This window comes from Telopea speciosissima, chromosome 10 (assembly GCF_018873765.1).
Source record: "Telopea speciosissima isolate NSW1024214 ecotype Mountain lineage chromosome 10, Tspe_v1, whole genome shotgun sequence".
Taxonomy (NCBI): domain Eukaryota; kingdom Viridiplantae; phylum Streptophyta; class Magnoliopsida; order Proteales; family Proteaceae; genus Telopea; species Telopea speciosissima.
The window spans coordinates 9542032-9554542 of record NC_057925.1 but is presented as its reverse complement, the minus strand read 5'-3'; the positions used below and the strand labels follow the sequence as shown (position 1 = coordinate 9554542).

At 37.5% G+C, this 12511-nt stretch overlaps 1 protein-coding gene across 1 annotated transcript; it reads left to right on the top strand.

The window, feature by feature from the left end:
* Positions 1-689: 689 nt before the first annotated feature.
* On the top strand, positions 690-2678 carry LOC122643184 (F-box only protein 6-like). The gene is made up of 2 exons (XM_043836834.1): positions 690-1075; positions 1850-2678. Exons 1-2 carry the CDS (start codon positions 690-692, stop codon positions 2676-2678), a joined length of 1215 nt encoding a protein of 404 aa, XP_043692769.1.
* The last annotated feature ends 9833 nt before the right edge of the window (positions 2679-12511 follow it).

Below are 12511 nucleotides of genomic sequence, written 5' to 3'. Positions count from 1 at the left end.
TATGTTATAAAATAGAAAGCTCTTGAAAATTATTTTGGAATTCCAAAGATCGAATCCCCCTTTCACCATGGGATTTGAGTTGGGTAATATTTGGTTGAGGAATTAAAGAATGGAAAAGAACTCATAGGCAAAAAGAATTAAACAAAAATAACGACCGGGTTAAGAAATCTACAAAATACAATTCCGATTCAATGCATTCCAAATAGAGGTTTCCTTGCCAAACAACATTCTCATTCTAGGTTAAGAATGCATTCTAAGAATACATACCAAATACTGCCTCTGGTTTTGTTTTCTTTTTAAAAAAAAAACAAAAAATCTCAACCTTAGGTTAACGAGGTGAATTTTCACATTTAAATCCAAGGGTTTCGGTTGCTTTTTCTATACCATTAGAATTTAGAATAGGGAATAGGGAATATTATTTCTACCAACAAAAAAAAGAAAAAGGAATGGGGAATATTATTTTATAAGATTATAGCCCAAACTGCAACTTTAAATCATTAATCCATTACTTCCACTCTCCAAGTTCTACAAAAACACGGAGTCCTTGGTTGACCCAAAATTGAAAGACAACTATAAATCATTAATCCATTACGCATTAATAATCAATTACTTTCTCTCCGAGTTCTACTATTGAGATGAGATTGATCTTCTTAGCAATCAAATCTTCCGCTAGTTAGTTAGCAATAGCAATGAAGGAAAAAGGAGAAGAAGAACAAGGAGAGTACTGCAACTCAACAATAATATTACCTGGTGAAATCCTGTATGAGATATTAACTTATGTGCCTTTCGATGATCTTCTCCGGCGATGCAGATGGGTTTGCAGAGAATGGAATGGTCTCACATATGACTCCACACTCAGACGCCTCCATTGTGAAAGAACACAATCAGTTTCTGGTTACCTCATTGAATATCTTACCAAGAATACCACCTTCCACATCAACTTTGTCCACTCCATTGCATCCTCTCCCTCATCATCCATCTCTCTCGACTTTATGCCGGAGATGAACATTAGGATTAGAGCCTCTACTTATCACGCACAAGGTCTGCTTTGCTGCTTCAGTGAACTCACACACAGGTATTAATTAATTAATTAATTCCTACTTTGTTAATTTTTGCCCTCTCTCTCTCTCTCTCTGTCTCTATCTATCTGTCTCATGTTTACTAAAATTTATTTATCCTTCTCTAGCTCTTTGTAGGGGGTAGGATTTGCACTTTTGTATTGCTTGATTTCTTGGATCGAACTTGTTTGCAGCCTAGGGTTTGAGCAGCCATCGTATTGCTGTGCTCAACTCACAAGCTGTCACATGGATTTCATGCGGATCTAATGGTTGGTAGACAAGCTCAATTAAAAATACAAAAAATTGCTGCTCAACCCAGGATCTCGTCTACCAATCATTGTATCGGCATGAAATTCATGCCGATCCGATCAACCCCAGGCCGCAGACGAATTCAATCCTGATTTCTTCAGCTCAGGCCACAAATTCAGTCCGGCAAGCTCTGTTCGTAAACCTTTGGGACCTTTGATGAGGAGGTTTATCCCTATTTAAAATCAAGAATGGATTAGCTAAAACAATGGTCTCATTTTTAGTTAAGAATGCATATACCAAACAAAGTCTAGGGTTATGTTTGGTATGCATTCTAGGTCGATTTTGCATGATTGGATGATTAAAACAACTATTTTTATGATCCAAAAGAGCAAAATCGACTAAGAATGCATACCAAACAATGCCTAAGTATTATTAGTGTATGCATATTTTGTGCATTGAAATTAGGAATTTCATATTCTTTATTTAGTTATATATTTTATATTTTTAATTTGATAATCCAATTAATTTCATCTTATCATCAGGTACTATGTGTGCAAGCCTATGACGCAGCAGTGGACAAAAATTCCAAACCCTACGATTCTCGGTTACGGTGAGGAAATGGCCATAGCAGTAATGAAATCAAATCCTTTGCATTTCAAGATCATTCGATTCTCACAGTGCAGAAACGATTTTCTTTTACAGTATTGTGAGATATTTGATTCGAAGAACTGGGCATGGAGGGTGCATTCAGAATTCGAAAGGTTTCCTTATTTTATTCACTTTGATAATGAAGGTGAGGTTCTTTTACATGGCTCTTTTCACTGGTTAACTTTCATTGATGAACAAGAAATAATATTTGCTTTCGATGTTTATAAAGAGAATTGGAGGCTAATCAAGGTTCCCCCCCGATCACAATTATCATCCTCATCATCATTAGAGGAAGGAGGGGATCAGGAAAAAGTAGCAGAAGCTATGAATTGTGAAGTTCCAATTGAAAAAATATTGGTGAACTGTAAAGGGCATCTTGGGGTGTTATACACACCTAAATTGCCGTGTATGGAGCAATGTTCATGGATTGAGGTATGGGTGATGGAAGATTACTTGGAAGAGACATCCTGGAAAAAGAAATACAGGTTGAGCTTGAAACCACTAGAGCAGATTGTGGGATGGTATTATATACTGGCAGTGGACACAATGGATGATAGTATTAGTATTTTGGTGAGGACTTTTGACAAGCTCATTTGGTACAATTGCACCACTGGAGTTCTAACCAAAGTGAAGAACCTTGAAATTCCAACAACTACTACTTCAATTCGTTCTATTCATAAATTTAATTCCGATTCTCTGCCTTGTGATCTAGGTCCAAAATAGAAGAACGTACCCAAAAGAAAAGGGGAGGAAAAAAAAATGATACAAAATAGTTTATCCTGTAACAGCATAGGAACTTCCTTTTGGGGTTTTAGATTATATTTGATAAGGGCTCTTGTTTGCGATACCTTCTTCAATGTATACATATTCAGAGACCACTTTCAGTTTTAGATCTAACTCTACTCTTGCACTTGAAAATATATAACTTCTAACTACTTGTTTCTCGATCTTTCATTTTGGGATCCTTTTGTATGTATTAGGATCGAGTTTTCTCTCAGCCACGGTGAGGTCTTTGATCGGTACGTGTCCATAGGGAATTGCACAGTAGGGTCAGGTAAGAGCATTCATAATTAAGGGGGTCAGATTTTTATGGCCATTGTTGGGGGCGATGATATACACACCACATGTACACACCCGAGAGAATGATGTTGAGGGTATTTTAGGTTATTCCTTAAGTATTTTTTACTCGTATAGGGATTTAGTAAATCTTTTCAAAATCTTACTAGTAAATGTAAAATATGATTGATAACCACCATTTTTGTAAATTTTATTTTTACCCAGTAGATCTAGGCAATTGCCCTTGTTTTTTTTTTTTTGGGGTAAAAAAATAGTTTTGTTCAGATAAACAACATGAATTTATAAGGTTTGCATGGATACAAAGTATCAAAAACCAAGGAATGAAATATGACCAAAGTGCCTCACATAGCATCAACACGGCCTTCTAGACTAGGGGATTAATAACATCAATAGATTCCCTAGAAACAAAGTTGTAAACACAGCCAACAATACAAATGGATATTTGAAAAATATCTTTGGGAGATGAAAAAATCACCAGTGGAGTAGCAATGATAGCCAAAACCGAATGGATATCCACTTTAATATCATAAATCCTCATTGATCCCAACAATCTAAAATGGGCAATTGTAACTTGAATAAGGCAAAGCAAGGAGCCGATCCCAATGGTTGACTCTGTAACTTCTTAGCTCAAGATAACATCAGGACAACCTGATCAGCATCTCACTATCCATGACTCTGCACCAAGACCTTCAGATTGCTAGCTCAGCAGATCCAATTACTTGTCCAACAATTAATTAACCACTTGAGACATCGTAACCGAAAAGAGAATCATCCCAAAAGAGGAAGCACTTTCCTTGAAAGACCATGCTGCCTGGTGTCCTTAAAAAAAGGGTTTTCTACTAATAGAATGAATCCTTCAAAACCTTACTTTCCAAAATATCGAAACGCTGCTTAATTTATTATGGAAAAATCTCAACCTTTGGTTAGAGAAGTGAATTTGAATATCTAAATCCGATGGTTGAGGATGCTTTTCAGCACTATTAATTAGAATATTATCACTAATCCATTGATTACTTCTTCTCCAAGTTCTACAGGGGTAACTAACTAACTAACTACCTACTTTATCAAAAACCAAAAAAAACTAACTACCTACTTCTACCAAAACAAAAACCAAAAACACTAACTACCTACTTAAACTAACCTCCAACTAAACGCACCATTTTAATCTCTAAACTCCTAAAAAGCTATCTTTTGAGATTGATCATAGGAATCAAATCTTCCACTAGTTTATAATGAATTCGAAGGAAGAAGGAGAACACAATCAGTTTCTCGTATAGGAAGGGCAATGGTGCTGACATTTTACAAAGGAACAAAGGACATGAGGTCATCATTTGTATAATGTCAGCACCATTGCCCCTCCCAGAAACTTGAATTATACACCAGCTTTGTCCGCTCCATTGTATCCTCGTCATCGTCGTCGTCGTCGTCATCGTCTTTATGCCACATTTACACTTTCCGATTAGTACCTCTTCTTATCACGCACAAGGTCTAGTCTGGTTTGCTGCCTGAGTAGTAAAATCAATCAGATCACGGGCACAAAGTGGTTTTAATTACTACTTTTATTTGGTTATGGATTGAGGTTTGGGTGATGGAGGATTACTTAAAAGAGACATCCTGGAAAAAGAAATTAAATACAGGTTGAGCTTGAAACGACCAAACGGGAATCTGGGTAGACTTGGGTAGGTATTCTTCAATATTGGCAATGGACACAATGGATCATACATTGAGTATTTTGGTGACGGATTTTGAAGATCCAACTATTTTTTACGAATTTTGTATTCATCCATTTATTTATTTTCGATTATGTACCTTGTGATCTAGGGCCAAAAGAGAATCCAATAGAATAAAGAAAAAATAATCTAGAGCTGCAGGGTATGAAAAATAGTGGCAGCACAGGAACTTTCTTTTGATGAACTGGGTTATATATTTGAGAAAGGCTAGCTCTTGTTAGCGAGATCATCTTCTCTTCGATGTATACATACATATAAGAGACCACTTTCAGTTTTAGATTTAGCACTACTTTAAGTCTAAGACTGAAATGGCTTCTCCACTTCCCAACACCTTTATTTCTTCAGTCATTGTAGCTCTTGTACTTGAAAATATACAACTTCTGCAGGGGTAAGGCGGTCATTCCGTGCCTTGTTGTGTATTGGCAGTGAGGTCTTGCCGGGCAGCTTGGCAGTAGAGGATCCAAATTGCACGTTGAGTGGGGTATTCATTGATCGAGGACTTCCATCGATGTCCATAGGGAATCGCACACAGTTGGGATGGTTATGTTCAACCATTTGTAAGTAGTGGGGCAGATTTTTATGACCATTGATGGGGGTGGTGATCCTATGGTGAAGAAAAACTTCTTCCTATGTATTATGGGAAAAGGCTGGGTATGCTAGCGGTATACCGTATGCTAGCACCCTATGCATCTCTCCCTCTCTTCCTCCCTTTGAGGGGTATGAGAGTCTTTTCAAAAAAAACAAAGAATGGTAAAAAACAGAAAACGGATGGTACAGGTTTTAAGTGTCTATATTTCAAAAACAAAAAAAAAAAAAAGAAGAGAACAAAAAGTGGGCACTATTATCATATAAATTGAGAAATTTTTATTTAAAAACATACTTATAATTTTGGTATCTGTGCATTGACCTTGACATGAAGGTGATATCATGAAAAATGTAGCCTTTCGAGTCATCTTTACTTTGGTGAAAGAATCAGGCCGATCAGAATTCAAGAGAGAGATATATGGTCACTTAAGTTTAAGGTCTTAAAAAACGCCAAAAATTGAGAACGTGTTTTAAACGCGTTTGAAACTGAAATGCTTGTCATTTGCCTTTTTTTTCCATATGTTTGGGAAACATACAACAAAATGTGTTTAAAACGGAAAACACATCCATTTTAAACATGTTTATGCTAACAGAGGCCTTTCCCTCTCGTACACAATCTGTTGGACTTGTGGATGACTTTAATTAATAGTATAAACTTAAACTCATGGGTCATGGCGGTCCAAGTTCTCTAACTTAACTTTTTCCTTCCAAGTGTCACTATGAATTATCATCTTCAAAATAAACCTTTATTTAACAACTTTATAGAATTACCTGCCTACCATAATCCACATGGCCTAATTCGTTAGTGATACCCCAATTTGTGGCATTCTCATCTTGTTCACATGGTATATGTTGAAGTTAATAGTGATGGGGCTAGCAACAAATTGGCAAGGGGCATCCTAATGCTTGAGCCAAGGAAGCACTGTGTGTGCAGATTGTTAGTTGGGAAAAGCTCATGCTACTATTCTAGCAGTCTTAACTTTCAGGCATAGCAACCTGTGGAGTTTGTTCATACATATCTCTGTAGAGCAATGCACGTGGATTCTACATGAGGGAAAAAAATACTATTTGTCATAAGAAAAAAAGGCCGGCATGTGTTATCCTCGCTCTTTCCCCTTTGGAAAAGAATCCCTTCATGCCTCATGGAGAAGTAAAAATTCTTTCGCTACTATCATTGGTCCAGTTTAATCGAATTAGGAAGAATGTTTTCAACCTACAATAGAGGTGGGAGTTGGTGATGACATAATCGTCCAATCACTAAGTCACATAATGAGTAGCGAAGATTCTTTCTGTCCCATGGCTGAAGAAAAACTTATTAAACCATAATTTCCAATACCTTATCAAAAATTTATGGCAGTTAGAATTCAAAGACGCTTTGGAACCTTCTAAATCCCAAATGGAACTGAAGCACGTCATATTCAAACTCAGCCCAATATGATACAATAGAGGTCTAACTCTAACCACTCATTTAGCTTCACAAGCTCAACTTTTTTATGGCAAAATCTTCTTCTTTTTTTTTTTAAGAATCTCAACTCATTAGAATATTATCACATTCTAGTCTAGGGTTGTCCATCTGGAAAAATTATCACCTGCAGTTCTCTTTCCGGTACACTTCCCTAGTGCCTCTAATAAGAGTGGGGTGAACTCCATCTGGGCAATGTGTTCGGGCAGAGGGGGAAGGTGGTCATTTTCGCCCCCCTAAGAGAGGAATTGTAGGAACTGTATCGGGCAGGGAACCGCAGGGGATAAAGATTAGTCCATCGGTCAGTTTGGATCAGTTTTGGCGTGAGAATGAGTGAGTCGTAAACATGATCCAATAAGGGTGCACAGGTTTAGTTTGGTTTCTCGATCTGATCGACTTGGTTTCAGTTTATCATGTAAATATATTCATACTATATGGAAAAAGTGTATTTTTATCTGAATTTTGGGTTGCTCTTTTAGTTTCTTATGTGGTTATTTCGGTTTCAATCCAGTTTTTAAGTTTGGTTTGTTGTCTTATCAGTTGAGGTATGGTCTGATTTGGTTTCAGTATCACAGAACACCAACCCAAAACATGAACCAATAAGCTCATATCAGTTTAGGTTCGATTCAGTTCATCGATTCGGGCTAGGTATTGACAATACCCTGTTCTAGGCAACTATAAATCATTAATTCATTACTTCCTCTCCAAGTTTTACGAGGTTAGCTACCTACTTTACCTAAAACACACCGACTTTACCTCCAAACTTCAGTTAGTAATGAAAGAAAGAGGAGAAGAAGAACAAGGACAGTAATGCAACTCACAATCTTCTTCACCAACAATATTACCTGGTGAAATCCTCTGTAGGATTCTAATTCATGCGTCTCTCGATGATCTTCTCCAGCGATGCAGATGGGTTTGCAGAGATTGGAATGCTCTCTCATATGACTCCACATTCAGACGCCTCCATTGTTAGAGAACACAATCAGTTTCTGGTTACCCCATTCAGTATCTTACTAAGACTACCTTCCACACAAGCTTTGTCCGCTCCATTAATGCATCCTCTCCGTCATCGATCTCTGTTGAATTTATGCCGGAAATGGACATTAGGATTAGAGCCTCTAATTATGAGCGCTATAAGGTCTGGTTTACTGCGTGAGTAAAATCAGATCACAGCACACAGTACAGATATTGCTACTTTGTTAATTTTTACTTCTGTATTGTTAAGGGAAAAAAAAAAAAAAAAAAAAAAAAAACCTCTGTCTTGGAGTGTGGCCAACACTTGCACTCCCATGAATGTATCTTTCTTCCCTGTGGCCTACTGTCCCGTTTGCTTTTAGTGGGGAAGGTGGGGTGGGCTTGTTTGGAATATGGGACCCACATGTTAATTTTATTAAGGTGCATAGAAATTTTGAGGTAAAGTTATAGTAAACAGTAATTAATGATGTTCCCATGGCTTTTGTAAGTATACCACCGAGGATAACCATACAAGATTTGGGTGGGATTTTGAAGTGCCACATCAAAATTTTCCCACCCCACCTAATTCTCCTCTAAACAAACAGGCATATAAGAAAAGAAACCTCAGCCCCTTGTTTTGAGGAGAGAGATAGACACATGGGAGTGTTGGTGTAAACCACACCCCGACTAGAAAACTATTACTTTTTTTTGTTTTTTGTAAATATTAAGAAAGATGAGTTTTGGTTTAAGTCCCACTCATGGTTTGTAATCTCGGATTGGATCAATTAAAATCATATAGATTGGATCAATAACAGTCTACACCGATTCCAAATATCCCTAGATCAGTCAACTTACGATTCTAAAATGGTTTGAAATCGCGGGTTGGAATCGGTCCAGATTGGATCAGTATCCGTCATGATTCCCAATTTACTTTTATTTTTAATATTTTCTAACCGATAATAGCTGATATAGAAAATTATCCAACAAAATCCCATTTTTTTTGTCATTTTCTATCGATACAAACTGATTTTGATTGATCCAGATTGGTATCGTATCGATATCAGCCCTAACAAACCCGAGACTCCCGCAATAGTTTCCTAGTAGAAGTAGAATACACATATTCTCTTTCACTTGCACTTACTTTGACTAGGGTACGCATCCTTCTTTCTCAGAATTACAAACCTAGTCTTGCCTTGACCAATTCATTTCCATGCAACCAAGTTGACTAAGGTAAGTTTACCATAATATCCTTTGACCCACCCTCTTTTTACCGTGTATACCAACCAATGATCCACCCTTCATTCGTAACCTATCCTTCCAAGTGGCAGCCCCACTGCCACATAAGCATCAATATCACCTTCTCCCCTCCATGTATCCATGCACATGCTACCTAGGATGACACATGTCCTGATCACATTTCATGCATTTTTCTTTCCTTCTTTGCCCTTGCTTCCTACAATGACACGTGTCATCCACATCTTCAGGTGGGATCCACTTATAGGTGACAAATAAAATGTTTTAAAATTATTTTATATAAAAAGATATTGATGGAGCACGAACATTGGACCTTTTATCTCTATAGTTAAAATTTTAAAATATAAAGAAATGGGTTAAGCCACTCACCAACAGTAAAAACCACTAATTTATTAAATTCTCAAAACTAAATTATTGTATGCCATCCATCACCTAACACATTTTCAAATGAGAAAATACTGAAGGTTTGTAAATAAAATTACCTTCGAAAGAAAATACTAAATCTTAAGGTTTCATCGGGGATTGAAACGACGATTATGAAAAACATGTCTAAAGATTTCTAGAGAAAATCGAGGTGTTACAAATTGGTCTGTCCAAATTTGAATTTTGTCCCCAACACCAATTTTCCAATGGAGCCCTTCTTTCAGAACTTTCCTACACCGTCGATTATGCTTCTCTAGGTCCTTGATGGGGAATTTCCTAGTGTTGCTTCTAAGAAATCACAATTTGGAAATTAAATTGACTTCAAGAATTGTGCCCAATGAAACATTGGATCACTAAAGAGTCTCCACGCCATTTTTGATAGCAAACCCTTTTAGAAAATCACAATTTGGGAAGTTATACGCTTTAAAGACCTTCTGGAACCAAAATGGAACTGGACCGGGTCATTCAAACCCAACCCAATAATTATACAATGAATCATGATGTTGAGGAGAATGGTGTTCAAAATCCATGATTCTTTAAACCCTATTTACCATAAAAATAAAAAGAAAAAAATAATCACTAATCCATTACTTAACTCATCTTTTTAAAACTCATCTTTCCAAAATTTGGAAACGCTCAAATTTTTATGGCAAAATCTTAACGTCTGGTTAGGGAGGTGAATTATCCAAATCCGAAGGTTGAGGATGGTTTTGATCCTTATTAGAATATAATCACTAGTCCATTACTTAACCTCCAAGCAAACGCACCGATTTAATCTCCAAACTAACTCTTAAATTTAGAAAACCTATCTCTTGAGATTGATCTTCTTAGCAATCAAATCTTCCGGTCATTAATAATGAAGGAAGAAGAAGAAGAAGGAGAGTACAGCAACAAGTCACGATCTTCTTCTTCTTCACCAACAATAATCTTACCTGGTGAAATCCTGTATGAGATACTAACTTATGTGGCTCTCGATGATCTTCTCCGGCGATGTAGATGGGTTTCCAGAGATTGGAATGCTCTCACATATGATTCCACATTCATATGCCTCCATTCTCAGAGAACACAATCAGTTTCTGGTTACTTCATTAAGTATTTTATGAAGAATAGATTCAATTCCAGCTTTGTCCGCTCCGTTAATGCATCCTCTCCAGCATCGATCTCTCTTGATTTTATGCCAGAGATAGACCTTTGGATTAGCACCTCTTCTTATCACGCACAAGGTCTGATTTGCTGCATCAGTAAAGGCGATCGGTTTACGCGCACAAAGAGGAGGTATTAATGGCAACTTTTATTAATTTTATCTCTTTTGGTTTACGTAAGAATGTTCAATTACAATTTATGTTCAAGGTGTTATTGTTTAGAAGGGGGGACTTCGTGTAAGGGTAAAGGTTGTTCTATTGTGATCAAATGGTCACAGGTTCGAGCCTCGAAATAGTCTCTCTACTAAAGCAATGGTAAGGTTGCATAGATTATGAGTTTTGACCCTCCCCAGATTATGCAGTGACAGGAGCTTCGTGCACTTGATACGCCATTTTAGTTGTAGGCGTAATTTGGTTTCCTAAATTATATGTATGTATATATATAGCATTTTTACTAATTCAATTTCATCATCATCAGCTACTATGTGTGCAAACCTGCTACGCAGAGATAATGGGGTTAGTGGTAGTGAAATCAAATCCGTTGCATTACAAGATTGTTCGATTCTCACCCTGTTACTATTGGGGTTGTTTTCAGTATTGTGAGATATTTGATTCCAAGAACTGGGCATGGAGGACACAATCAGAATTTGGGATGTTGCTTTATTCTGTTCAATTTGATTTGAAACTGGAGGTTTTTTTGCATGGTTATTTTCACTGGTTAACCTCCATTGGTGACAAAAAACAAATATTTGCTTTCGATCTTTATAAAGAGAATGGGAGGTTTATCATGTTGCCTCCTCAATCAGAAGAGGAAGAAGTAGATGCTATGAATTGTGACCTTGGAATTGACAAAACTTTAGTAAATTGTGATGGGCATCTTGGGATGATATACACTCCTAAACTTAAGGAGATTGATGAATTTTGATCATGGATTGAGCTTTGGGTGATGGAGGATTACTTAAAAGAGACATGGAAAAAGAAATACAGGTTGGTCTTGAAACAACCAGACGGGAATATGGGTAGACGAGGGTATTCTCTATTGGGAATGGGCACAATGGAAAGTATTTTGGTGTCGAATTTTGACAATTTGATTTGGTACAATTGCAGCACTGGAGTTCCAACCAAAGTGATGACCCTTGAAGATCCAACTATTTTTCCCAAGTGTTGTATTCATCCATTTATTTCCGATTATGTACCTTGTAATCTAGGGCCAAAAGAGAATCCAATAGAATAAAGAAAAAATAATCTAGAGCCAGCACAGGAACTTTCTTTTGATTAGAAGGGTGAGCACTTTCAGTTTTAGATCTAGCCATCATATATAGCTCGATCTTGCACTTGAAAATATACGACTTTGCAACAAGGGGCTATTGAGCGTCGTCATCGCCATATTGTTGAGACGGGGCTCACCCTTCTTGCTCAAAGTGGTGTCCCACAGTTTTACTGGCACTTTGCTTTCGAAACTGCAGTTTTTTTAATCAATCGTATGCCGTCTATTGTCTCTGGTGGTGTTTCTCCTTATCAGCTTGTTTTTCACAGGGTGCCTGATTACAATTTCTTGCGTGTTTTTGGTTGTTTATGTTTCCCTTACTTGCGTCCGTATAACCACCACAAAATGGATTTCCGTTCGTCTCCATGTGTGTTTGTTGAGTATAGTCTTTCTCATCATGAGTATAGATGTTTTAATCCTCAAACTGGTAAGTTCATAATTGCTCGCCACGTTCGCTTCGATGAGTCCATCTTTCCTCTCTCCAAGTCCGTTCTAGGACCTCCACCTAAGCCTCTCTCTACGGTGGAGGCCCCTTGGGCTGCTGTCCCTGTTCGTGTTGCACCGGACCTGCCTACCACACCCTCCCCACGCCAACACCCACCACCTCCATCTCCCATTCCTTTGGTCAACCCATCACCCTTGGCCGGAAACACTTCCCTGCC